This window comes from Rhinatrema bivittatum, chromosome 12 (genome assembly GCF_901001135.1).
Source record: "Rhinatrema bivittatum chromosome 12, aRhiBiv1.1, whole genome shotgun sequence".
NCBI lineage: Eukaryota > Metazoa > Chordata > Amphibia > Gymnophiona > Rhinatrematidae > Rhinatrema > Rhinatrema bivittatum.
This window is the reverse complement of record NC_042626.1, coordinates 17,383,020-17,410,679: the sequence shown is the minus strand read 5'-3', so window position 1 is coordinate 17,410,679 and position 27,660 is coordinate 17,383,020. Positions and strand designations below refer to the sequence as shown.

The following is a 27,660-nucleotide window of genomic DNA, read 5'->3' as shown; positions in this document are numbered from 1 at the left end:
AATGCGCTGCTAAGCAGAAGGGACGTCATGAAATCCAATAAATTGAAGACACTTCTTCTCCAAAACGGAGCATTAATGTATGCAAGACAATTAGCTCTCCCAGCTTTCTCTGGTCCTGCCTGTAACCCGCAGGGTGCTGCCAGCCACCCCCAGACCCGCAGGGGCAGTGAGCCAGTCTTTCTCAGACTCCCACATAATCTGGGGCTTCCATTCCCCACTGTCGGTTACTGGCAAACTGCAGAAGAAACCCCAAAAGCTTAGAAGTAGGAGATTTAATAAAGAGAAAAAAAAAATAGCCCTAAAAGAACTGACTCAGTCTGTGCCTGATGATTTTGGCATTCATTTGTACTTCTATATTTAAATCAGATTTAATTCATTTTACTTTTCTGCCATTTCAAAAGCAGAAGTAAATGCAAAGCTATTAAGAGCAATTAATATGCAAAATGTGGAAGGTATTTCTGTGCTTGGTAAAATCCTCGTGCTCTTTCTCAAAGTAGCTGTGACTACCCAGCCCCTTTCATAATTGTCAAATTATGGTTTAATGCGGAAAGAAACAGCAATGCATCGCCAGAATCCCAGAGGAGCAAACTGACCCCCCCTGTATGGAAGGTTGATGTGACTCTCTTTAGATCCAGGCACAAATTGTCACGACGTCATCGGCTACAAAGCCATAAGCATGAAAATAAAACGAAGCCTATCGCAGCCAAAGTAGCGTCTGGACCCAGCGGGCATCAGCCGGCAGCAGAAAGGCGACCATCAGCCTCCATTTATTCAGGACAGGCTCGTTCAGTCCTGGGTTTTACCTCCCCGTTGGCATGCGGCGGACTCGTCGTTCTGATTTCCCTAGAAAAGGCGGGAACGAGTCCGGGCATACAGTGGGGGCAAAACCAAGACTGGATCTGCCTGTCCTGAGGAAAAAAAAACAAAAAGCACAGAGCCAGCCAGACTCACTGTCATTGGATCTGGCTGCTGATGTGGTGGCCTGTATAAAAAAAAAAAAAGCAAAACACAAAACAAAGATTTTTTTTTTTTTTTTTGCCATGGACATCCTAGGAAAGGGCAGGAAAAGGGAGGGGAAAGGAACGTCCAACTCTGGCATTTTGTTCTGAAATCCCTCTGCGCGCGCTACCGTGCACTGTATGTGGGTACCAAAGTGCCCATGGTCTCTGCCAGCCCTGGATTTTCAAATCGGAACTTCCATGGGGAATTGTGTGGATTTGGTTTTTTTTTTTTAATTAACTTGCAGGCCCGCAGATACTTTCCTCGGGTACATCCAAAATTGTAGCCTAAATGTGGCACCAGGTGGCCCAGAGGAGGAAGAGTTTCCCAGCCCCCTGCTCCCTGGGCTGACTGGGGTGGGAGGGACCCTGCAAAGGTGCTGCTCACAGCCCCCCCGGAAGGAAGAGAGCCCCGGCCATCGCTCAGAACACATCTGCCCAGCTGAAGGGAATAAGGGCAGAAGGGCTCCTCGTGCGCTCTGCTGGCCATGGGGGTCTGGGGCTGGGAGGAGCCCCCGGGGCGCGTGCAATGGGGCCAGTGCGTGGCCTGTGTGCTGGGGGGTTTCAGGGGCAGATTTATTTGAGGTGCTTGGTCCTATCCTCGTACCGATCTAAATCAACCCCCAGCCCTGGTTTTGAAGGAAAGCAAAATATGCAAATGAACCTGGTTTTGCAAGCCAAATGTATGCAAATAAGCAGTGTGAATACTCGTTAGGGAAAGTCTGAAAACCTAACTCGCCTGCAGCCCTCGAGGTCCCTGCATGTTAAGATTGCTAAAATGCTGAGGCCCCGATAATAAAGACCGTGGGCTAGGGGAGGATGGCCAGAGGCCTGGGGCAAGGAGATGCCATGGGAGGACGCGCCCCCCCCAGGAAACAGCACCATGAACACAATTCAGAGAGAATGTAAACTTGATGTCATTTCTACGTCCTCTGACTGTGTCCTTTTGAAATGTATGACCTTCATTTTGTCAGTTCTGCTGGGGGTCATGCCACCGGCGGAGTTGGGCCAGCCGGGCTGGGGTCTGGCTGCCCTGAGGCTCTCTCCCTCCTCTCCGCTGCTTTGTAGGCTTCCTCTTGTGGAAGCAGGGACAGGTCCAAGGCCCGACCGTGCTGCTGGTGGCAGCAGCAACAGCACCAGCGCGTCGTAAAGGCACTTGGGCCGGGGACTGAGTCAGGGGCAAGTGCGACGTTAAAGATGGGGCTAAGTTCCAGGTCCGGCCGGTGCCATTCTTAAGGAGAGGCGGCCGGGGCAGGAGCAGACGGGGATGGTTCCTGCCCCCCTTTTTTTTTGCTGGAAGACCCCCCATGGAAGGGGTAAGTGGGAGCTGAAGAGGTGCCGGCTGGGCAGGTACTCCCGGATCCCGGCTAATAGGCAGGTGCCGGAGTCAGAGGGGCCAGGGAGACCATTTAAAAAAAAAAAAAAGTTAATGTTTATTTTTACATGAACTGAAAATACCCAAATTTATTTGGCTTGTTCAGTTTCAAATGAACCAAAAAATAGACTTTTTCATTCCGCCCCAAAATTTAAATTTTCAGACAAACGCACATCCCTACGACGCGCTGCTGCCGCCACCACCGGGCCTTGGACCTTCCCTAGCGGAGGGAAGAGGTGTGGGCGGGTGGCGGACTCTGTTGGGTGTAGAGGGGAGCGCGCGCAGGTGGCCATTTCTGTTTTGATTTCTTTTTTTCCTTCCCGGTTGGATGGTTTTTCTGTTTTTAAAGGTTGGAAAACCTAGGTGGAGCCTCTTTGCGTCTTTATTTTCCTTCAGCTCTCCCCCTTTTTAATTGCCCCGCTTGGCATGCCTTTGCGATTCTACCTCCAGTCTCCTGGAAGATTGACCCTCTGTGCCCCTCTACAGCCTGCAGGCATTGCCTTCTTCCCTCCATCCCGCGGCTCATGAGCATTGCGCCTCTATGGCGCTGCACACCTGAGCCCTGCCGGTCCCAGGTCAGACAGGTATAGCTCGGGCCCGAGCGTCCGACGTCATAGTTCTGCCCGAGCCAGGGCTCTGAGTCCAGGAAGCCCCCCCCCCCCCTGGCTAAAGTGCTCGTATATTTCATGAACAAAATTCACTTTACTCAGAAAATGGATTCTGCTGAGCGAGATCGCAGGTCTTTAACACATTAATGCCACAAAACTTAAGAGAGCAGATACGTCGTGCAACAGATAATGACACACGGGCATTTATAATTCAGATGCACACGGAATAATTACCAGACATAGGCACTTACATCCCATCTATGGCATTCGTCTTGGTGATGGACCCGTCAATTATGCACCCTTGGCATATATAATTTAGATTCTGAAACAGGCTAAAAGGTTTATTTCAAGACGGGTATCCATTAAAGTGACCTCATCCTGCCAGGGAGTCTTCACTACAGCTAGTGCTTCCCTCCAAAGCAATACAGAGAGAGAAAGGATCCAGTGGAGAACCCTGGCTGGACAGCAGGAGGGGCAACAGTGCACATTCCCAATTTCCCATAGCTTCTCCCCCAACCGAAACATAAAAGTGCAGGTTTCCCGTCAATGCATCATCATTAGGATGCTCAAAAGCTTGAAGTGTACTGAGATATTTTGGATTTTAAACCCCCATTCCAGAATGCTGCAGAATCTCTGCATTGACATGAGGATACCTGGAGGGCAGGTATTGCAGGAGCCATGGGACAGCCTTACCTGCCATCGCGGTCCCAGTCGTACACCTCCACCTTGATTGTCCTGAGGAAAACAAAAAGACACAGACTGAGGTCAGAGGTCACAGCATGAGGAGTGGGGGGTGTCATTCTGTAAAGGCTCCTTTAACCAGGGTTGCCCGGGATCAACACAGCGATGGTCAGCAGACTGCTCGCTGTTTTGTTTTTTTTTATATATGGGCAGCAGGACTGCACACTACCACCCTTTCCTCCGCCTCCTCTCCTTCACCTGTGGAGAGCGCCACATAGCCTCTGTGTCCTCTGCAGCCCCACCCCTCACCCCCCCCCCCCCCATGTGCTACCTGTGGCTACCGAGACCGGAGGGCGAGAAGGGGGGGCTGCACTCGCCACCAGTCAGCCCCAGGGCAGGCAAGCTGGAAATGATCTGGGAGGAAGGAGAGAAGCTATAAATGCTTAAAAAGAGGGTGAAGTGAGAAGTGGCTGAATGCAAGAGGAGGGGGTGATGCTGGGGGTGGGTGAGACGTGGATGAAAGCTGCCTCCTAAATTCAGCCTTGCAGACCTGGGCTGTCCTCCTGTACCATTTCAGGCCACCCAAGGTCTGTCCTACCTCGTGCTCCGCAGCACTGAAAGCATCAGGGCAAATTTTTTTTTTTGGGGGGGGACGACGACACGGGAAGGAGGGAATAGATGGAAGGGGGGTGCATGAGAACCTGGGGGAAGGGGATGCAAGACAGCAGGAGGCGGAGTTGGTACTGGTAGAGGGGTGCAAGAGAGCTGGGGAGGAGTTTGAGAGAAGAGTGCAAGCGAGTCGGTGTGGTGAGGGAGGGGGAGAGAGCCAGTGGTGTGAGTGGTGTGGGGGGAGGGGGTCCCTCTTCCAAATTGCTGGTGTAGCAGCTCGCAATTTGAACTCTCTTCTCAAGACTTGGACGGGCTCAGTTTTTGGAGGAAAGAGAAGGGGGTGGAAAAAAAAAAAAAGAGAGAGAGACTTCTACACAAGGGTCAACACATTATAAATGAAAAGCCTTGATTTGTGAGGGTCTGCAGAGGACACGGGGGATTCAGTACAGTCTGCCCGGCGGCTCGGGTCCCGCCTGCGCTCTCTGCCTGTGCCACGAGCAAACCCGCCCCTGAACTGCACAAGGCACCCAGCCAGGTATTTCTGTGCTCATCTCCAACTCCCTCTCTTTCATCGCTTTTTTTTTTTTTTTGTGCAAGGGTGGGCCTTTTCCTATCTGTAGTTATATTTTAAAGCTCCGTTGCCATAGAGACAGTACAGTACATGGCTACCCATCAGAAGCTGGAGATGACCTGCCTGGTTGGGATTGTGGCTCTCTTATCCTCCCCCTATATATATATATATATATATATATATATATATATATATATGTCTGGGTGGCGTTAGTTAGTCTGTCTCTCTGAATCATCATTTACAAAACTAAACTGCCACACACCCTTCACCTCCCAGAATCTAGGAATACATCTCAGGGGAAAATGACAAGAGAATCAAAAAATAGAGCCAAGAAAAAAACAACTGTATTTGAAGTCTACTGTGTGATATTTTAGAACTGCATAGCTAGCAATAAAACCACCTCCCTTTCAGTGTCTATTTCTGTGGTAAATCAATGGTGTGTGCTTGTGTATCTAGCATACCACTGCTGCTGCCCGTGCTGTACCCGTTCTGTGGTGGGGCAGTGTGTAGGGGAAGCTTGCACTGCTGCTGCCCGTGCTGTACCCGTACTGTGGTGGGACAGTGTGTAGGGGAAGCTTGCACTGCTGCTGCCCGTGCTGTACCCGTACTGTGGCGGGACAGTGTGTAGGGGAAGCTTGCACTGCTGCTGCCCGTGCTGTACCCGTACTGTGGCGGGACAGTGTGTAGGGGAAGCTTGCACTGCTGCTGCCCGTGCCGTACCCGTTCTGTGGTGGGGCAGTGTGTAGGGGAAGCTTGCATTGCTGCTGCCCGTGCCGTACCCGTTCTGTGGTGGGACAGTGTGTGTGAGGGAAGCTTGCACTGCTGCTGCCCGTGCTGTACCCGTTCTGTGGTGGGACAGTGTGTGTGAGGGAAGCTTGCACTGCTGCTGCCCGTGCTGTACCCGTTCTGTGGTGGGACAGTGTGTGTGAGGGAAGCTTGCACTGCTGCTGCCTGTGCTGTACCTGTTCTGTGGTGGGACAGTGTGTAGGGGAAGCTTGCACTGCTGCTGCCTGTGCTGTACCCGTTCTGTGGTGGGACAGTGTGTAGGGGAAGCTTGCACTGCTGCTGCCTGTGCTGTACCTGTTCTGTGGTGGGCCAGTGTGTAGGGGAAGCTTGTACTGCTGCTGCCCGTGCCGTACCCGTACTGTGGTGGGACAGTGTGTAGGGGAAGCTTGCACTGCTGCTGCCCATGCTGTACCCGTTCTGTGGTGGGACAGTGTGTGTGAGGGAAGCTTGCACTGCTGCTGCCCGTGCTGTACCCGTTCTGTGGTGGGACAGTGTGTAGGGGAAGCTTGCACTGCTGCTGCCTGTGCTGTACCTGTTCTGTGGTGGGACAGTGTGTAGGGGAAGCTTGCACTGCTGCTGCCCGTGCCGTACCCGTTCTGTGGCGGGACAGTGTGTAGGGGAAGCTTGCACTGCTGCTGCCCGTGCCGTACCCGTACTGTGGTGGGGCAGTGTGTAGGGGAAGCTTGCACTGCTGCTGCCCGTGCTGTACCTGTACTGTGGCGGGGCAGTGTGTGTTAAAATAAAAAAAAAAAAAGATATTCTTCTATTACAGTGACCAGCTCCTATCTTTTTAAAATCTCTTCTGCATTCTCTTTTCGGCTGTTTATGCATCAGTCTGATAGCTGCATGAGGAACTGATAAATTAGCCAGTCCGCACCCTCTCTTCCTGATTTACATAAATTCATAATGGTGGGAGTGGCCTACTGTAAGTAGCTTGCAATATCTTGCAACATGAGCTAGGTCACGAGTGGTGTGACCACCATGGGGAGGGACCTGGATTTGATTCCCAGGTCAGGTCTTCCATACCCCAGGTCAACTGGAGCTGGGGATGCTGTAGGGGTAGTGTTTACAGAGCCGGCGGGGTGGGGGATCCCACTCATTCCTTGATGGCGACATCCTGTGGGCCTCCGAGTGCAGGGTACCGGAAGGGTCCCTGGCTGTTGCTGCAATGAATGGGCTGAGTAGCCCAATAGAAGCAGATTCTGATTGAAGCAGGAGAAAAACTAATGCAACCGAAAAGAAAATCTTCAAACATTTGGGCGTACACGGGAATAAAGTATGAAAGGCAAAGACTTTTTTGAAATGGCCACTTACAGTTCTTTACATAGGTTGTTCTAGTTCTATTACTTTTAAGCCTTTGGATACAGGAGATCTGGATTTTTTTTTTCTCTGCCAGGCTCAGCCTCCAGTCCTTCTATACAAAATTAGAATGATTCCAAACCGTTCCTCGCCAGTGAATGCAAACAGGCTGGGTATTATTTTTATCTCTGTAAAAGAGAAAGTGTTTCTCTTTTACAGCTTTGCAGCAAACTCTTTTACAGCTTTGCAGCAAACTGTTGTCTTTTGTGAATTTGGTTCTTTGCTGGTGTTCAGGAGCCTGGAATTTCCGTGCATCCTTCTCCCGCTGGGTGTATGGAGGCCCGGATTTCCGTGCATCGTTCTCCCGCTGGGTGTATGGAGGCCCGGATTCCGTGCATCGTTCCTCCCCGCTGGGTGTATGGAGGCCCGGATTTCCGTGCATCGTTCTCCCGCTGGGTGTATGGAGGCCCGGATTTCCGTGCATCGTTCTCCCGCTGGGTGTATGGAGGCCCGAATTTCCGTGCATCGTTCTCCCGCTGGGTGTATGGAGGCCCGGATTTCCGTGCATCGTTCTCCCGCTGGGTGTATGGAGGCCCGAATTTCCGTGCATCGTTCTCCCGCTGGGTGTATGGAGGCCCGAATTTCCGTGCATCGTTCTCCGCTGGGTGTATGGAGGCCCGAATTTCCGTGCATCGTTCTCCCGCTGGGTTGTATGGAGGCCCGAATTTCCGTGCATCGTTCTCCCGCTGGGTGTATGGAGGCCCGAATTTCCGTGCATCGTTCTCCCGCTGGGTGTATGGAGGCCCGGATTTCCGTGCATCGTTCTCCCCGCTGGGTGTATGGAGGCCCGAATTTCCGTGCATCGTTCTCCCGCTGGGTGTATGGAGGCCCGAATTTCCGTGCATCGTCCTCCCGCTGGGTGTATGGAGGCCCGAATTTCCGTGCATCGTCCTCCCGCTGGGTGTATGGAGGCCCGAATTCCGTGCATCGTCCTCCCGCTGGGTGTATGGAGGCCCGAATTCCGTGCATCGTCCTCCGCTGGGTGTATGGAGGCCCGAATTTCCGTGCATCTTTCTCCCGCTGGGTGTATGGAGGCCCGAATTTCCGTGCATCTTTCTCCCGCTGGGTGTATGGAGGCCCGAATTTCCGTGCATCGTTCTCCCGCTGGTGTATGGAGGCCCGAATTCCGTGCATCGTTCTCCCGCTGGGTGTATGGAGGCCCGAATTTCCGTGCATCGTTCTCCCGCTGGGTGTATGGAGGCCCGAATTTCCGTGCATCGTTCTCCCGCTGGGTGTATGGAGGCCCGAATTTCCGTGCATCGTTCTCCCGCTGGGTGTATGGAGGCCCGAATTTCCGTGCATCGTTCTCCCGCTGGGTGTATGGAGGCCCGAATTTCCGTGCATCGTTCTCCCGCTGGGTGTATGGAGGCCCGAATTTCCGTGCATCGTTCTCTCGCTGGGTATAGGGAGGCTCGGATTTTCGTGCACGGTTCTTCTTTTGGGTGTATGGAGCCTTGGATTTCCATACCGAAGCTGCTGGGGCACTGGCACTTTCACAATCCAGAAGCACTGTGCACATACCATAGGACAGCTCTCTTTTTAAGCGGGGAACCACTCCTTTCCCTCCCACCCTGCCCATCCATTAGTTCTGAAGGAAACCTCCCCGCTCTGCCAGAAGCTCAGAAGGGAATCTCCCCACCCCGAGCGAGTGATGGCTGTACATTTGGTGCTGGTGGTATGCAAGGTGATTTCTTGTTCGGTGTAAGGGGCAGGGATGCCAGCCATTGACCTTCTTCCGAGAGAAGATGAGACATGGAGCTTGCAGAGAGAATGTGTGTGGATTTCAGGTATCTAAATCCTTGGGAAGAGCCTGTGTTTTCTGCACTGAAAACGTACTAGCACCCACCCTCTACTCCAACCAAAAGATAAGAAGTTGCACATAGTCCAATTGCTATTGGCATAGAGTCCTCTATGCTCTACCAATGCTTCTTAGTCACATGTAGGGCAGTGCTTCTTAACATTTTTGGGTCATGGACCCCTTCCCTTGAAAAAATGCACATAAAATATTTTTTGCATCCGGTTCACAGACCCCATGAAGCCCATCCATAGACCCACTAGGGGTGCGTTGACTCCAGGTTAAAAACCTCTTCTTAGGGGAGAAACTCAATCCTGCCCAGCAGCACTCCCTGCCGTTCCAGTACTCAGACCCACACACTAATGTCTGCCAATGCACCTCAATCCTGCCCAGCAGCACTCCCTGCCTTTCCAGTACTCAGACCCACACACTGTCTGCCAATGCACCTCAATCCTGCCCAGCAGCACTCCCTGCCATTACAGTACTCAGACCCACACACTAATGTCTGCCAATGCACCTGAATCCTGCCCAGCAGCACTCCCTGCCATTACAGTACTCAGACCCACACACTAATGTCTGCCAATGCACCTCAATCCTGCCCAGCAGCACTCCCTGCCATTACAGTACTCAGACCCACACACTAATGTCTGCCAATGCACCTCAATCCTGCCCAGCAGCACTCCCTGCCTTTCCAGTACTCAGACCCACACACTCCAGTCTGCCAATGCACCTCAATCCTGCCCAGCAGTACTCCCCCAGTACTCAGACCCACACATTCAGCTTTGCTAATGCATCCAAGTCCTGATCTACATAACCCCCTGCAATTCCAATCCTGGGTATCAAGTCACCATCTGAATCCTGGTCTAGAACTCAAGGGGTTTCCGCTCCCCTTGGGGTTTCACTTTAAAGGCACCTCAGGCTGAGGGAGGGTGGTGTTTACTTCCCTTGCTTATCACTTTGCATTAGAGGCACGCTTGGCCTAATTGGTGTTTTTGCATGTGTTATACCAGCTGGCACTGACTGCTATTATCCTGATTAATACCTCTGCCGATCAGCCATCAGCAAACCAGTCCCCTCTGCTTTATAGAAATCAACTGATATTGACTTTGCTGGCAAAAGAACACAGCATCAGCCCCAGCCCTTCAGCACACAGAATAAATTACCCGCCGCTCACGTCTTCTCTGTGCCATTCCCCCTTTGCTAACCATCAAATCACAGTGCCCCTATTCAAAGGCCACACAGAGCTTCTCCGTGTCCTTACCCCGTTATTCAAAAGAAATAGGAAACTTTCTGTAAGCTTCCGATTCTTTTATCTCGTCGTCATCCCAGATGATACGATGGAAACCTCGTTTCAAAGACCAAGAATGCAATAGTTGCCGAAGGAGAAGGAGCGCAAACGTAAGGGCTCATGCCGTGAAATTGCCAGGTCTGTGCGCGGGAAAAAAACCAAATAAACCTAAAAATACACCCCCCTCCTCTCCACACCACAAAAAAATCCAAGTTAACCCCTCCCCTCCCATCTTACCCCATTGGCGGGGGCCAAACAGATTGAAACGAGGCAGGACCGATCGCCAGCCGCTCACGCCCCCCCAGGTCCCAACCTCAGGGCCGAGGGCTGCCATTTTGAGAACAGGACCTGAGCAGTATCACCTTTGCTCCAATTCGACTGATTTGACACCCCCCCCCCCCCTGTGGATGAGGTAAGATGAAAACGGGGAGGGTGGTGGTGGGGATTCATTTTCTTATTGCAGCAGTGCTGGGGGGGAAGTTGGCATCGCTGATGGTGGCGGGGGGGGGGGGCGCTGCAATTCGAAACAAAAAGAAAAAAAAATTTTTGTTTTTGTTTTAGTTTTTATTTTTCGTATTGGAACGAAAATGGAGGAAAGGAGGCCGGGAAGGAATACCAGGAAACGCTTGCTTACCGAGAGAGCGTCGACCCGGATTTTCACTTCGGGCAGATGGGGGGGGGGGGGGTTTCTGGCGGGAGGGGAGGAGGATGCAGCCCACGTTTTGAAAGGGCTGCGGTACAAGGCAGGGATGCTGTCAGGCAGGAGACGCCACGTTTTTAAATGGCAGGTGCAGAGAGCAGGCACTCTTTACCAAAAACTAAAGAGAACCCGGAAAATGAACACCGCCCCCCCTCCCCTCCAACTCCCGGAACTGAAGATTTTTTTTTTTTTTTGCGGCACAACCCTAGGCCCCCAGGGCTGTAACTGACATAGAGCGACCCCTTGAGTTATGTTCACTGTCACCAAAGCGCTGAGCCAGTGACGGTCAGACACGAGAGCCTGACAGGCCGTGTCCGTAAGGGCTAAGGACGGGGTCTGCGGGATTTAAAATTAACTCTTACCCTAAAAATACTTATTGACCAGTCAGGCAGCAAATCCCCCAGACTGGACCTTACAATTCTTTATATGAAGTGCCATCAGTGTACACAGCACCGTGCACACTATGTGCAGGAAGTATGGCAAGGCATGATGGAGGAGCCCCCGTGCGGCGAGGCAGTACCCGCCCTGGTACAGTCAAATGGAGACCGCCTCACCGCGGCTCTGGTAGGGGCCCCGGTACAGAATGGCTCAGCGGGAAGAGTGCACCAGCGGCAAAACTCCTCAAGCAAGAAAATGAACGTCGCTGTTCAGGAGGCCGCGTGGGGAGCTGGGGGATCTGAAGCGGTGAAGGGGAAGCATGGACAGTAACAAGAAAGAAGCAACGGGAATGGCGAGAAATCGTTGCGCCAGGCAGGCTGGCGAGGCTAAGGGAAATGAAACGGGGCACTACGCTCACCACAGAATAAGGAGAAAGAGAGCAAGAGCAGAAAACTACCTGAGCGTTCAGAAATTACAGACAAGGACGGCCGAGAAAGCCAGCCAAAACCGTCGGGAGACACAAAGGGGAGGCAGACAAAAGGATTGGTGGCAAGGGGACTCCTCTCCTGTCAGACGAAATCTTGTGCTCGCGCAGCCCTTATTCTCAGCACCTCAAAGCTGCCTGCTCGCTTCCCTCTTGCTGACAGTAGTGTGGTTAAGAACTGGTCATCAGTGCGTGCAGGAAGAGAGGCTCAGTGGATTACGCACAGGGAGTCACAGCAGACTAGGCCATGCTCCTCGCTGTGCACAGGCCAGGATTACTATCATCATCTCCTCACAGGACCTTGTCCTCAGACAGAGAAACTGGCGGCAGATTAAAGACCCCCAGGGCCCCGTTCTCCCTCTCGACTGCAACACACAGACAGGCCCTGAGTATTAAACCCGCAATCCGTCTTGTGCAGAAAAGTCTCCAAACAGACCACGCTCTTATCAAAAAGGTTTCAGGAATGCCACCGATCAGCTTTGCGCTTCTCGTGTAATCACGAGATGCAAGTGCGGGCAGGCGGCATTTTCCCATTTTTTTTAGCAGGTGGCTTAATCCTTTTGCTGTGGCAGCGGCCATAACCCTCATAGTGTCCCCAGTGAGGTGGCGCAGCGTTAAATTCCCGTTGTACAGGTCAGGGCCGGATTTAAAATGCCAGCACCGTAGGCGCTGGGGAGCGCGGAGAAGGGGAGGGTCCCCCGGGGCGTTTCTGTGTAGAACCCTCTCCTCCAACCAGACCCTCTTCTCCTCGCCTCAGATGGCGCCCGCAGTCAGTGCGAGGAGAGGGGGAAGGGACCTGTGAGGCTGCCTACGCTCACAGGCCCTGTGTTGGCCCCAACCCCTCCTCTCCAACGGGCTTCCTGTTCTCATGGAAACTCAGGTGAGGGGTGAAGGCACCACAGGGCATGTGAAGCGCGCACAGGATCACAGGTCCAGTGCTTTTTTTTTTTTTTTTTTTTTTTTTTTAATTCTGTTGCTGCTGTGGGCGTGGGATGAATATCACAGACAACAATGCCAGGCCTCCATGAGGGCATGGCATGGTGGCACCTTCAGTTGCCCTAAGTCAAAATCAGGGAATGGTTCAGGTTCTCAATCTCAGCCGAAAGGCCGAGAGGAAGTCAGAATTCAAGAGAGCATGGGAGAAGCACAGAGGATCTCCGAGGGAGAGGAAGGGATGGGCAAAGCTAAGAGGGAGGTGTGAATGGGCAGACTGAGTGGTCTTTATCTGCCATCATGTTCTGTTTGTACATCGTCAGCTGATGGCCCAGACCATGCACTTGGATCTGGGTCAAAAAGCTACTTGTTAGCACAGTGCATGCACGCTTACAGAGAGTGTCTTGAATACTTAAAAATCTGCTCCACTACAGCCGCCTGCCAGCTCGGTACAGTAACAGTGAGATCTGATCTTTCCAGTTCAGCAGGCTAGAACTTCTGCCTTTCCTACCACAGCCTCCCTTGCACAAGGTCCACTAGAATTGTCAACTGGCTCTGTATTGACAGGATGGCTTCATCCAGTCCTGGTTTTACTCATTCTGATTTTCTTGATGTCCCTAAAAAAAGGAGGAGGACTACGAATTCAAGTCCACAATGTGATACAATCAGAACTGGCTCAACCTGTTGCAAAAACAATAGACCCAGCTGGCAATTCCACGGTTCAGAGACAGTTAGAGAAGACCAGCCTTACCTGCTATAGTCTGCATTGCACAGGACTTGCACGGGGCTGGAGAAGGCTGGCCTTACCTGCTATAGTCTGCATTGCACAGGACTTGCACGGGGATGAACAAGGCTGGCCTTACCTGCTATGATCTGCATTGCACAGGACTTGCACAGGGATGGAGAAGGCTGGCCTTACCTGCTATGGTCTGCATTGCACAGGATTTGCACGGGGATGGACAAGGCTGGCCTTACCTGCTATGGTCTGCATTGCACAGGATTTGCACGGGGATGGACAAGGCTGGCCTTACCTGCTATAGTCTGCATTGCACAGGACGTGCACGGGGCTGGACAAGGCTGGCCTTACCTGCTATGGTCTGCATTGCACAGGACTTGCACGGGGATGGACAAGGCTGGCCTTACCTGCTATGGTCTGGATTGCACAGGACTTGCACGGGGATGGACAAGGCTGGCCTTACCTGCTATGGTCTGGATTGCACAGGACTTGCACGGGGATGGACAAGGCTGGCCTTACCTGCTATAGTCTGCATTGCACAGGACGTGCACGGGGCTGGACAAGGCTGGCCTTACCTGCTATGGTCTGGATTGCACAGGACTTGCACGGGGATGGACAAGGCTGGCCTTACCTGCTATGGTCTGGATTGCACAGGACTTGCACGGGGATGGACAAGGCTGGCCTTACCTGCTATGGTCTGCATTGCACAGGACTTGCACGGGGATGGACAAGGCTGGCCTTACCTGCTATGGTCTGCATTGCACAGGACTTGCACGGGGATGGACAAGTCCGGCCTTACCTGTCGTAGTCTCCATTGCACAAGGCTCGAACAGGGATGGAGAAGGCTTGCCACACAGGATTTAATGTGTTTTTCACCACTTCAGTTTTGTGACAGATCGTAAACCTGACATATGGAGAAAAAAATAAAAGTGATGTGTGCTATTCACAGAAGGGAAAGAGGGAAACCGTTTCTTGCAAAGAGAAAGTCTCGTTTGATGTCGTATCTCCAGTTCTTTTCTGTTTGGCCAATGCTGTGACTGGCTGAGGGGGGAGGGGAATTTCCCCTCCGATGTGGCAGCTGGCCTGTGGCAGGCCAGGGTGTCTGCATCCTGCAGGAGAAGCCCAATTCTTGCCAGCACAGTGGCGGGTGGCAGCATGGTGCGCCGGGGCGGCCCTATGGCGAATATGGCCTTGGACATAGGTGTTATTGCGCGTGCGTGCAGCTCCAGAACACCTCTTTCCAGCGCGGGTAGAAGTATGTGCGGAAACCCTTTTCCACGCACAACACCCCAGGCAGTTTTCAAAAGCCCAATTATGTGGATAAGACCGGGTTTTACTGTGCGTATATCCTTTTGAAAAACAGACCCAAAAAGTGTACGTGTAATTCAAGTTCAAGCAAAACAAGAGGCGTTCCGGGAGGGCAGAGCTGGGGTGCAGTCCAGAGCTTGACAACTTGCCATTAGCAGGTGTCATTTTGTGCCAGAGAGGGTATGCGTCTACTGAAGGCTAATTTTACAAAAGAAAAAAAAAAGCATGCTCATAATTTCGTTTTCAAAGTTAACGAAAATCTGCAGGTAAAAAATACTACTCAGGGACTTTCCATTCGATGAAAACTATTTTCAAAAGGCTCCATGCTCCTGCATCAATGAGCCCTCTGGTCTTAGAAGTAACAGACTCTGCCCATCCCCTGAGCCCTCCAGTCCTATAGGCGATAGGCTCTGTATCCATCACCTGAAATCCAATTGACACTTACGTTCCATCCTCATTGCTTCTGTAAAAGACCATGAAGGGATCAGATTTTCCAAAGAAGTCCTTCTTGTCTAACTTGTTGGCACAGAACTGCATAGTGGCAACATCCTATAAGATCAAAAGGGAGAAAAATAATCAATACTGAAAAACTAATGACAGGTCAGAGCTCAGAAAGTGACGACAGGTGTGCTGCAAGGCAGGAGTGAGGCGCCTTTCACAGCAGTGTGCAGGGGTCTCAGCAAGGCCATTGATAAAGGCTTCCCACACGGGGTGCCAAGTCTGTGGAGGGGGAGAAGCATTGGGGGATGGAGGAAAGAGGGCCGGTTCCCTTTTTATCCTCTCTCCCACCCCCAAAACGTGTGCATGTGCTCCTCTAGCTGGCCAATAGTTGGCTCCTCTGCCCCAATATGAGGGCAGAGCACATGAGGCAGGAAGGGGAGGAGTGCTGACAGTAATGATTGCCATCCTGGATCTCAGTTTTGGAACAGTAGTGGGTGCTGCAGAGCAGGCTTGTGGTACATTAGCAGAGCTGTGCTCGGGAGGGTCTCAGGAGTGGAAAAAAAAAAAATTTCCCTCAAAGAATCACGTTTTCTCTTGATTTTAAACAGTTACTGGACTTCTGCACTCCAGAATGGAGGACATCGCCCTGTACTGCGAGTATGAGGAAGGGAACGTTTTCAACCGCAGAGGCCTTTGTGAACGACATATTACTGCAAATGCAACAAGTTATTGTGTTGTGATGAACGGTTGTAAACTTCACAAGTGTACTGGAAATACCTCGAACTCATATGCCCATATCAAATGTTCCAGATGGCGTCAGGGTGATGGACAGCTGCAACCCTGACTTGGCTACAGGAAGTAGCTGCTAGAAACATGCAAGTCACATAAGCTTTTTCTAATCAGGCTTCTTGAGTGTGGATTTGGTGCCAACCAGGGCTTGATTATGGGTTTGGCAAGCAATGTTAGCTGATTATTAAGGACAGCAGCTTTTGGGTTTAGGACAACGAATTGGACCTCCCTAAATATCTAAGCTCCATGGTGTGTGGTCTTCTGGCAGAATGTTGGGCTCCTTTAAGATCTGAAGGAGGCTGGGAGGGTGGGGGTGTCAGCTGACTGCAGGTCACATGACGCAGCTTGGGCTGTTGGAACCCCTGAGGCTTGATGGGAGGAGGATTTACAATCCGACCTCTAATTTACCCAATAAATTTCCTGTTGTGATGACACCGATCCCTTCACTTCTTTGCAACTCAGAATCTTTGGTGCTTATCTCAGGCTGTTTCTGTTTCCACCACCTTCCCTGGGAGACCATTCCAAGCATCCGCCATCTTTCTGCAAAGAAATATTTTCTAATGTTGCTCCCGAGTCTACCTCCTTGGAGCTCTGGACCTCTTGTTCTACAACTTCCTTGCCAGTACAAAATGCCACGTGTGCATTATTTATACCTTTGAGGTTTTTTGAAAAGGTTTACCTGAACACCTCCACTCCCTCTAGGATATGGATAGGGAGGATAATGTTTGAAAGTCATTTGTATGGGTAAAAGTACATGTAGGGCCTGTAGCAGGGGGAGGCGTTCCTGGGGATGGGGTTAGGGTGGGGTTTGCACCTATATGCACATATTTGAATTTCAAAAACATTCTGCTGAGGACAAGTGAAAAACAATCAAAAACACCTCGGGATGCTCTTTGCTCCCTGTGTATGATATAGTGAGGAAGAAAGGATAGAAATGCCTTTGGATGGTCTTATTCCCTACAGCATGTGCTACAGTGAGAGAGAAAAGACAGAAGTATCCAGCTAAGTCTCTTCATTCACTCCTTCAGGCTGTTTTCAAATCTGTTAAGTTGTTTCTGGTGGCCCACTGACAGTCTAATGATGGAGATTCTCCTCCCCCGAGCTTTACAGCAGCACAAAAAAAAACAAGTTGAAGGCTGCTGAAGGTGTTGGACCCCTTGCAGTGGTTCTGAGCTACAGGCAGTTTACGTTTTTTCCTTTACCAGTCCCTCTCTTGCTGGGCATAACCTCACCCTGCCAGCCTATCTGCCCCCCCCCCCCCCCCCCGTTTCCAGTAATTAATTCAGTCCATGTACTATGGTTAATAACCCATAAGACTCCAGGAGACCTCACACAGACAGTGAGATTGTCAGATACAAGCTGGGAGCCTGTTTTTGGAAGGGCCACTAGGATTGAGAACTCTAGTGGGATCTTTTGCTGGCCTAACATCTAATGGAAATCTCTGCATGCCGTGGACTATGTCACAGGTGCATGTGTCAAGAGCCACAATGTGAATGCAATAGCAGGTTTGTGGACCACAAGGCCCATCTGGACTGTTTACCCTTCTTTCCTTAATACTGCAGACACTGCTCAGTCTCCAGCCTTACCCTTGCTTCCCCTTAATTATCTGAGGTTTTTTACTCCCACACCCTCCAGTGGGAGGCTGTTCCATATATCCACCACTCTTTCCATGGAAAATGCCCTCATGTTACTCTTGAGTACCCAACTCCACTCTCATATCATCAGTCCTTGTTCTAGAACTACTTTTCTAATCAAAACAATGCTTGTGATATTTGAATGCCTCTGTCATATGCTTTCCCTGCTCTTCTCTAAGGTACTTAGGTTTTGTCTGGTATGGCTCATCTCTGTAGCCCTTCTGTGGACTGTCTACTGTTTATATTTCTCTGAAGGCCTGCACAACTGGATGCATTTACTCCAGATGAGGCCTCACCAGTGACCTGAACAGAGATATTATCCCTTTTCTTAAGCACCTCACTGCCATGTTGCAGTCTTTGGCAACCCCAAAAGTCATCGGATTTGATGATGTGTATATAATGCCACTTTTATTGTACACTGTTCTGAAAGCTCTTGACTTGATTTAATAGACTGTGCAGCCATTAAATTTTAACCTCTCTCCTGCTCATTGGTTCTCGGGATCTCAACCCCAGTCCTATATTACTCCTTTGGATATGTCATATAGAGTGTGCACAACATCCTTTGTGACATCATAGTCAAAACGGACCAATCTGATCTAGTGCATGTGTGATGTCATCTGTGACTCGCTGGCTTGCAGGGCTGCTCCCAGGTATGACTAAACAGATTTGGCACATTTTGCAGAAGCAGATGGCAGAGACCCTGGAATTGTCCTTTTTGCATTTTTTTGACTTACACAATTTGTTTTCACCTTTCCAGGCACTGGAGGAAATGAAAGCCTGGAGCAGACAGAGTGTCATTTCCAAGCCATGCAAAGCTAAACTGACTGGTGAGCTATGTGAACCTTTAACTCAGCTCTGGCCCCGAGTGTGCTGTGGTCCCTCAGGAGGATGGAAAGACAAGGAAAGAATCTTCTACGCCCGTGCTGCAAATGATTTGTTTCAACACAATCAAAGTGCAAAGACTTCAGGACCAAGGAGAGAAACTAAAAGGCATGGTAAACGGACTTGGAAGAGGAAGGGCCAGGACAAAGGCTCTGGGAAACGCATCTGACACTTCCAATGATGTGAAAAGCAGCAGCCAGGCTGAGGGGCTTATCCTGGCCAGGATGAAAGGCTCGGACCCAATTGTGCGCAGCCCGTGCAGACAATAGTTCAAAACGAACTGCCTCAAGAGAAAGGAGGAGGAGAAAGGGAGAAAGCTTCAGATCTAGAAGTTGACCTTCCGGTGCTGATTTCAAAGTCTAATGAAGGATTTGAAGTAGGGCAAGCTAGGTTTATCTCAGGCACTTTGTTTTCTTTGAGGTTTCACGGTCTGTCTTTGTCAAATTTCCAAGCTTTGGAAGCATGCAAGTGTGAAATGAAGCTCTCCTCAGAAAACACTGCTTTACATACAAAATCGCAGCCACTGCCAGCAGATATAAAGAACTCTTGATCTACCCAACCTGCTGTGTCACTACTGAGATCTCTGGTTTTTCTCCCTCGCCTGGGAGACAGAGAAGGTCTGCAAAAAAAAAAAAAAAAAAGGTCTATATACCCTCAGTTTTGCTGCTTGGCACACTCAGTGCTCTCTTTTAAAGGCAAATTTCTGTCCTACATTTGTAGGCCAGCACAGCTTATAACGGGGTGGGAGCTTCCGGTAACCCACCCATGCCATTAACAGATTCGGCAGAAGCCAAGACAGTCCAGAGTAGGCTTGCAGACTGGCTCCATGTCATAAGAAACAGACTAATCCAATCTTGGCTTCCCCTCTCCTCCTCCCTCCTACCATTAATGCATGGGACTTGAGGTTCTGGTGTCCTTATTGATTTCCCTAAGTCCCATGCATACAATCGGGTCAGACCTGGACTATCCTGTTCGTATGACCCGAAGCCCCAAGTTTACAAATGGGTTTCATACAGAAATATGACGACAGTGTGTGTGACAAGCCATCACACAGCAGCCCCGCACCATGGCATCACATTTTTCCTCCGAGACAACGTTCTTTCAGGTGGGCAAGCAGGCAATGGTCCTACAGCGTGCATTCAATTTAAATAAGATTTCCATTTGTCCCCATGTGCCCAGAGGCGCACGTCAGCAGAGCTTCAGAACAAGTCCACCCACCCTCCCTCGCCACCTCCAAATATCTCCCTCAAAATAACCTCCGAAAAGTCAGCCCCGCTGTTTCCCTCCCTAATTTTCTCCAATTAGTATTAGCACCTTGTTCCTCCTTTGCAGGCAAGGGATTTTTGCAATGCAAATAACATTTGCAAAGTTGGGAAGAGAACAATTGGGTTTAATTCTCCAGGCAGGAACGTAGGTGCACGGAAGCCCACTCTGCATGGTACATTGGGCCTCACCGCCACCAAAAGACATCATGAATATTCATAAAGTGATTTGCATATTTCAAGTCAAAATCATTTGCCTTGCTGCTACTGTAACTTTGAATGTACAAATTTACATATTAATTATTCTTCCCCCCAGCCCCGAATATATTAAGCTGCATGGCAAACGGATTGTGAGCTAACTGAGAAAATGGGTTTTTATGTTGGTCCTATGCAACGACAAACAGTAAAATATAAACCGACCAGCAGGCAATATGACCCAATGCTCACACACTAGGATCATGCGAGGGGAAAATGTTAGTTTCATTTTTTTTTCACTAATTTTTTTAGCTATTTTTTTTCCCATTTTTTGGTTTCTATGTTTTAGGGTGCAGTAAATCATTATAGCATGCTAAAACCATTTAGTGCATGCCAAATCATCTTAGTGCGAGCTACAAACAATCTAAAAATGTGTTTGTATGCTGCTCGGGACCGGAAACATGAAACACATGTCATTTCAAATGACTGCATGTCTCTAACGTGCACACAAACACATCCACCCCTCTTTGACCACAGCGGAAATACAAAAATATGAATGGGCATAGTTTGAGTCACATTGGAAGAAGACCAGAGTAGGGTTGCCACCTCATCCCCGTCAACCCAAAGAGGGGTTTCCCCCGTCACTAAAACTTCCTATGCTCCGCTTCCCTCTCACCCTTATACCGTAGCATCGCAGGAGTTCCCTTGGGGTCCATATTCAAAAGGTTTGATTAGCTAAATTCAAGACTTAGCTGGACAAATCGGGGGCTTTTAAAGTTCCCAAGCTCCGACCACCTCCAAGTTATCCAGCTAAGTAGTTAACCAGATAAAACTTATCTGGTTAACATGGAGGTGGTGGATAAAATATCTGGTTATTTCCCATATTCCGATTTAGATGAATGTTATCTTTCTATATTCAGTGGATTCCCTAATCAGCAGTGCTCCACTTAATATCCCAGATAAGTAAAATAACTTGGCTCCCTGCATCTCTGTAACTGCCTGGGCTCTGCTCTCTTTTCACCTCTGTACTGTAACACTAGTGGCATCCCTTGTATCCCTGCTCCCCCCTCACCCCTGTGCCATAACACCAGAGGAGTTACCTGTGGCGCTGTAAACCCAAGGAGCTTTGCTCCTCTCCTCCCATACTTTTATCTACACAAAAATAACTAGGGTCACACAAGTTGTAGGCCAGACCTTTTTACTGGACTAACTCAGTCCATCTGTGGCTAGTTCTGGAGAGATTAGCTCCCTTGATCAGATCAGTGAATAGACAGGGCAGTTACATCGGGGTTGCTTAGTACAAACGGGCCGATACAGTAAAGTCCTCGGGAGAGCGGATGAACGCCTGCTCTCCCGGCGCACGCACCGGCCCTTTGCCGGTGTGCGCAATTCTCTATTTAAATTAGGTGACACGGTAGATCCGGGTAAAAGGAGGCACTAGGGACACTAGCGCGTCCCTAGCGCCTCCTTTTTGACAGGAGCGGCGGCTGTCAGCGGGTTTGACAGCCGACGCTCAATTTTGCCGGCGTCGGTTCTCGAGCCTGCTGACATCCACGGGCTCGGAAACCGGACGCCGGCATAATTGAGCATCCGGTTTTCGGCCCGACAGCCGCGGGCCGAATTAAAATTTTGTTATTTATTTATTTAACTTTTTTTTTACTTTTCGGGACCTCCGACTTAATATCGCTATGATATTAAGTCGGAGGGTGCACAGAAAAGCTGTTTTTACTACTTTTCTGTGCATTTTCCCGGCGCCGGAAGAAATTAGCGCCGACCTTTGGGTTGGCGCTAATTTCTGAAAGTAAAATGTGCGGCTTGGCTGCACATTTTACTTTCTGTATCCCGCGCGCATACCTAATAGGGCCATCGACGTGCATTTGCATGTTTAGGGCGCTATTAGGTGCCGCAGGTTGGACGCGCGTTTTCCTCCCCTTACTGAATAAGGGGTAAGGGAAAACGCACGTCCAGAGCAGGCTAACAGTGCCCTCCGTCGGAGCGCACTGTACTGTATCGGCCTGAAAGTCAGCCAGACGTTATGTTAAAGGGAGTGCACAGCTTTGCAAAATTCTCGTCACAGAAGTACTGAGTTAGTCCAATAAAAATGGCTCACCTACGGCTTTGTTGGCTGACCTTTAGTCCTACATATCCAAGTGGATTAACACAGCAACCAAAATACTTTATACAATAAACAAGGAAATTCTGGAGCGTAGCCAGCGCTAGATCTGGGCCGGTTTGTACAGCAGAAGGAGCATTAGCGGCTCTGGTGGTACGGTCACTTTGTGACATTATGTGTCTTTCAGTGACATATGGTACAATTAGGTGGTGATTAGCAGTGTCTGTAGCCTATTATACGAAGAACTGCAGAGTGATGGAAGTCCCACAGTCTGGGAGTCTACTCTTCAACCAGCTCAGGTTTTTTTTTGTTTTCACTTGTATATTTTGAGAAAATTTTAATTAAGATTGCAAGAAGTATTATCCAAGACAGGAGTAACTCAAGACTGGCAATTAGGGGTATTTGGGAGAAGAGGAGGGGGGGGGGAGGGAGGTTCATTTTGTTATTGTTTTGTTTGCTGGTGGGGGGGGGGGGTGTTACATGTTTTTCATTTTGTTTTAGTGGATGCTGTTTTGTTAGGGTCCAAAGGAAGCAGGAGTGATCCCCACTTGCTCCCTTCCCACTGATGCCAAATTCCAAAATGGCGCTGACTGACCCAACTAAATTTATATCAATTGTGTCCTAAGCTGGGCCTGCACACAGACATGTGAAAAGATATTTAATGCACCCAGTGTGCCATCTCACCAGCAATAAATACAAAAGCTTCAGAAACTGAAACGGTGTCTAAACAAAGTGCTTATATCAGAGGACTGGAGGCAGACTCTGGACTCACCCTGCAATTCCCAAGCTCTTCGGCTGAGAGGATTATAGAGCCGCACTTCTTCCCTGGAATTCCCCTGACAAATAAAAAGCAGAAAGAAAGCACATTGTGAGCCTCCTTACCCAGCATCCACACTTTGCTCCCATTTCCCAGGAGACAAGCAGGGCAAGGTTGGAGCGCAAGGAGAAAAGCTACAACCGGATCCGCTGATCTTTTACTGAAATCATTTGCTGTGTTACTGCGTAAAAGGGGTTCAACATGCCAGAGGGAGCCCGCACGGAGCACGGGAAGGGTCAGAATGAGACTGCTCTTGGATTTGCATCGTACATCCCCTGTTTCCCTCGCCAGCTCTCACCCACCCCCATCTGTCATGTCATGTCCCTCCTCACTCACCATTCCCCACCCCTGCCTCAATGGGGCTCAGCTCTCATCCTTCCATCTCTCATTGTTATCCCCCATTTCCCATCCCCCTGCTCCCTTACCAGCCCCGTTCTGCAGTTTCTGACAACCCCCATCCTGATGCATTCTGCACCCTGCAGGACTGATTTCATATGGTAGAAGCAGGGACTACATGTACCACAATGCATTGGGATGCAAGTTCAAAAACCAGGACACAATATCAAAGAATAAGCTCTACGGCTCTTTAACCTCCTCCCTTACCAGCTCTTACAATATTTTTAAGTTGCTGGGTTGGGATTCAGCAACCCCTCTTCTCTTGCAGCGGTTTTCGTTTTTTAATTTTTTTTAAAAAGTTGCAAAAAGCTGGCAGATAGGGAGGGGAGCAGGGGGAGGAACATAGTCCGGAAGGATGAACATGGAACCTCTGAACTACATTTCCCATGATGCATAATAAACTGGGGCTTCTTCTCAAGAAGTCAATGGTGTCATTCGAACCCTTCCTTCTCTCCCTTCCCTTCCCCTCCCCCTGAACCCAATCACTTGCTAAATGCTCTTTTTTTTTTTTTTACTGATTCTCTCCCATTGTTTTTTTATGATAACCACCGACAAATGTTCCCAGGGAAAAAATAAAAACTGCAAACTAAGGTCCCTAAGTATCCTTTGCCTCTCAGCTTGTCACCTCATCCCAGGTCATCGAAACAGGCTGATCCAGTCCCGGCTTTGTCACACGACACGCAGCGCTTCGTAGGTTCTGATTTTCCCCAATGGAGTTCTAGGAAAATCAAACTACAACTTCCTGCATGCAATGGGGCAAAGCGAGGCCCGAGATCAGCCTGTTGGGTTGACCCGGAGTGAGAGCAAACCCGACCTGCCTCTTTTCCTTTCCCCCCTTCCTCTCTCTGCTTTTTATTCTCACTGTTCCCCAGCTCCTTAGTGTTTTCCTTGGATGTTCTCTATCCCCTTTCCCCATGTTTCTATCTGGCGTCTCCTGTTACTATTCTCTCCCCCACACTCTCTTCTTTTTCTCCGTTCCTCCATCTCTCTCTCACTTCCCTACAGCTGCCCTTCCTCTTGAACTTCTGCTGTTACGGGAGTTTCCCCTGGGAGCTGTGGGTTCAGAATTTTTTCCTAATTGTTTCTAATGAGCCTAGGCATAGGGTAGGGGCTTTTCCTCTTCATTTGATTCATCTCCATGCATGGTACATGCTCGGCTGAGGATCCAGTTCCCAGCTCCGCTCTTCCTTGGAGACCTTCCTCCAGAAAGAATCTGCCTCTGCCTGGACTGGGGACATTGGGTCAATGGGGGAAACTGGCAGGCCGATACAATAAAAATCACGGGAGAGCGGGCGAATGCCCGCTCGCTCTCCTGTGCACGCGATTATTCAAATGAGGGCCCGCGGCAAAAAGAGGCGCTAGGGATACTAGTGCATCCCTAGCACCTCTTTTTGGACAGGAGTGGCAGCTGTCAGCCGCCACTCCTGTCCAAAAAGAGCTCAATTTTGCCGGCGTTGGTTCTCAAACCCGCTGACAGCCACGGGTTCGGAAACCGGACGCCGGCAAAATTGAGCATCCGATTTTCAACCCGCGAGCCGCGGGCTGATTTAAAAAAAAATTTTTTTTAAACTTTTTTGTTTTTTTTAACTTTCAGGACCTTCGACTTAATATCGCCTTGATATTAAGTCGGAGGGTGCACAGAAAAGCAGTAAAAACTGCTTTTCTGTGCACTTTCCTGGTGCCCGAAGAAATTAATGCCTACCTTTGGGTACACACTAAGTTCTGAAAGTAAAATGTGCGGCTTGGCTGCACATTTTGCTTTCTGAATCGCGCGGGAATACCTAATAGGGCCATCAACATGCATTTGCATGTTGTAGGCGCTATTAGTTTCGGGGGGGTTGGACACGCATTTTCGACGCACTATTACCCCTTACTGAATAAGGGGTAAAGCTAGCGCGTCGAAAACGCGCGTCCAATCACGGGTTAACAGTGCGCTCCGCTGGAGTGCACTGTACTGTATCGGCCTGTGGGTCAGTACCGGCTCACTGGTGAAAGTGCCCCTCAGACCATGCTGGAACGTTAGATCTGTACTGGTTCAGAGGAAGACTGCTCTTTAACACCATAAGGGGACACTCATTTGGTATCGACTCAGGTGCTGATCTTTACTTTGCAAGGAGTATTCTGGCAAGCAACAGCAAGCACAGAATACGCAGGAACAGGCAGCAGCGCTGAAGCCTCCAGGTCTGAAAACCAGTGGGAAAATCCCAGGCAAGGCACCAAAAAGCAAAACCAGTGCACACCATTAAAAGTGAACGAGCAGCAAGTGTTTCGGTCAGCAGGGACACAGACTGGCTGGGCCTCCCCGACTGGGAACACAGAGAGCAGCCATAACTCTGCTGGTGTGCTGCATCTGCTCAGCATGACTCCATTCATCTCCATTCTCCTCCTTCACACAGGCTAATGCTGCTAGCAGATGAAAACAGGGCAACCTGATGGCCAACAAGCCAACCTCATCTTTTATATATCCCGGGTTCCCTCCTCTCACATTATGTGGTTCTGTAGATTCATGTTCCTGTCCATTACCTGCATTAATGCCCGTTCCACATCTTCTGTTCCTGGATTAATGTAGATCTAATACTCCCATCTCTGTATTGCCAGCATTTAAAGGGCCATTTTCCATACCTTTTATCCTTGGCTCTAGATTAATTCTACTCTATAGATTGATACACTTGTTTGTGTATTATTTTGCACACCTTCCTTGTTCTAGATTAACATTGGGCTTCATAGATTGATACTCTGCTGCAAACAAAGAAGTGTGAACGCTAGCCACACTAGCCAAGAAGATGAGTGTTGCAAACATCAACCTTGTACAGCTTGCAAAATTCCATTTCTTTGATACTTTTTCCTTCCTTTCTTCCATCACAATCTGCAGATGCAAAAGATACAAATGCACTACCACGAACAATTCACTAGGGCACCATTCGTGCAAGATAAAGCACCTGATCCCCATAAGGCCTCATGAGCAGAAATCTTTCCCCCTCCCCTGGCTTTGAGGAAAAGTGTTTCTAAAGTTAGCCTTGAATTATGGTACGGTGCTTATCATGAGCCAGGTTAATGCCAAGGCATGCGTCACCCTCCACTTATCAACTCTGCTTAGCATCTTACCCATTGGAGACGGAGGGCATGGGCTTTCCTGTTCGAGAATGTAGTGTGTATGCGCCCATCCTGGGGAGAGGAAAGATAAATTATGTGATTTTTCTGAGTACTTGCAGGAAGAAATACAAATTATATGCGAGAAAAAATCTCAAGAGCCTTGAATCTGGTTTAATATATATTTCCTAATGCATATGGAAAAATGCTTTGCAACAGACATGTTGGTTGCTTTATCTGGGCTCTCTGTCTTCCTCGAGGCCTTCTGTAAACTCTTCAGCTCTCCCATCACTTCAAAACCATAAGAGAACAGTGTAGCTCAGGACAAAGATAACTCACAAACTTGCCAGTGATCAAAGTCAAGCTATCGGTGTTATTAGATGGGCCTTAAGCTCCTTATCTGTCTTTATATTCCATGTTTCATCTGCCAGACACATTCTCTCTGTCTCAACCAAACACCCATCCAAAGTTTCTCTTTCAGAAACAGACAGACACCCACACAGTCAAAAACTTGAAAACACACAACCATGGTCTCTCGTGCTCTCTCACATACCCACACACAGTCCTCTCTCATCCAGCATGCAAATAGCCAGTAGTCAGGGCACCGAAACAAGGACAATGCACAAACCCAAATTCTATTGCTGCTCCTTGTGACCCTGGGCAAGACACTCCCCGCTCTGTTGCCTCGGGTAAAAGCTTACAGGCTGATACAGTAATGTGCATCCAGCCTAACGCACTGGTTTACTCACAGTTGAGCGTGTGTTTCATGCATGCAATAGTAGTGTCCAATGCAGCAAGGAGATCAGCATGTCAAATTATTTCTTTTGTTAGTTACAAGCGGAAACAATATCTAGCTAAACAATGTGACTTAACTCAGTTAATTAATAAATTAGAATGTCAACATAAATTAGAGTGTTCCCCTAAGACCTACCAGGCTTTGCAGCTTGCTAAAGATGAGTTCCTCAAAATTCAATCTTCTTTAATAGAAAGAAGTTTTAGGTTCACTAAGCACAGATACTATGAATGGGGTAACAAGCTGAGCTCTTTATTGGCGAAGTTAATTAACCCTAAGCCCTCTCCCTCTGTTATCAGTGCCCTACAAGGAGCCTCAGGTAATCTTCTTCACTCTAACATGCAAACAGTAAGGGAATTTAATTTATTTTTTTTTTATTGGCATTTGTACGGAACTTCTGAAGTATCCTCAATGGATGATATCATAAGCTTTTTAAACTCTATGCAAATGTCTTGGATTCCTGATGAGGCCAAAGCTCAGTTGGAGAGGTCAATTATGGTCTTTGAGATTGAACAGGCCTTACAGTCTTTAGCAATGGGGGAACAGCCCAGGTCCAGATGGTTTCACTTAGGAATATTATAGAAGTTTTTGAAGGGAGCTGGTCCCTCTTTTACAAGAACATTTTAATTTGATGAGGAC

At 49.4% G+C, this 27,660-nt stretch overlaps 1 protein-coding gene and 1 long non-coding RNA gene across 3 annotated transcripts in view; one reads left to right on the top strand and one right to left on the bottom strand.

Annotated features, from left to right (window-relative positions):
* The window catches only part of CPNE5 (copine 5), a 174,219-nt gene that overhangs the window by 55,440 nt on the left and 91,119 nt on the right, over window positions 1–27,660 (bottom strand). For both annotated transcript variants that reach the window (XM_029573398.1, XM_029573399.1), the window contains exons 7-11: window positions 26,244–26,303; window positions 22,698–22,761; window positions 15,055–15,158; window positions 14,101–14,205; window positions 3,675–3,716 (exon numbers count right to left, since the gene is read on the bottom strand). In XM_029573398.1, coding sequence (XP_029429258.1) covers window positions 3,675–3,716; window positions 14,101–14,205; window positions 15,055–15,158; window positions 22,698–22,761; window positions 26,244–26,303 — 375 coding nt within the window. The remainder of the gene's footprint in view (window positions 1–3,674; window positions 3,717–14,100; window positions 14,206–15,054; window positions 15,159–22,697; window positions 22,762–26,243; window positions 26,304–27,660) is intronic.
* Window positions 10,343–19,017, top strand: LOC115074169. Its single transcript, XR_003852198.1, has 2 exons — window positions 10,343–10,482; window positions 18,231–19,017. It is a non-coding gene; the product is annotated as an uncharacterized LOC115074169 (long non-coding RNA).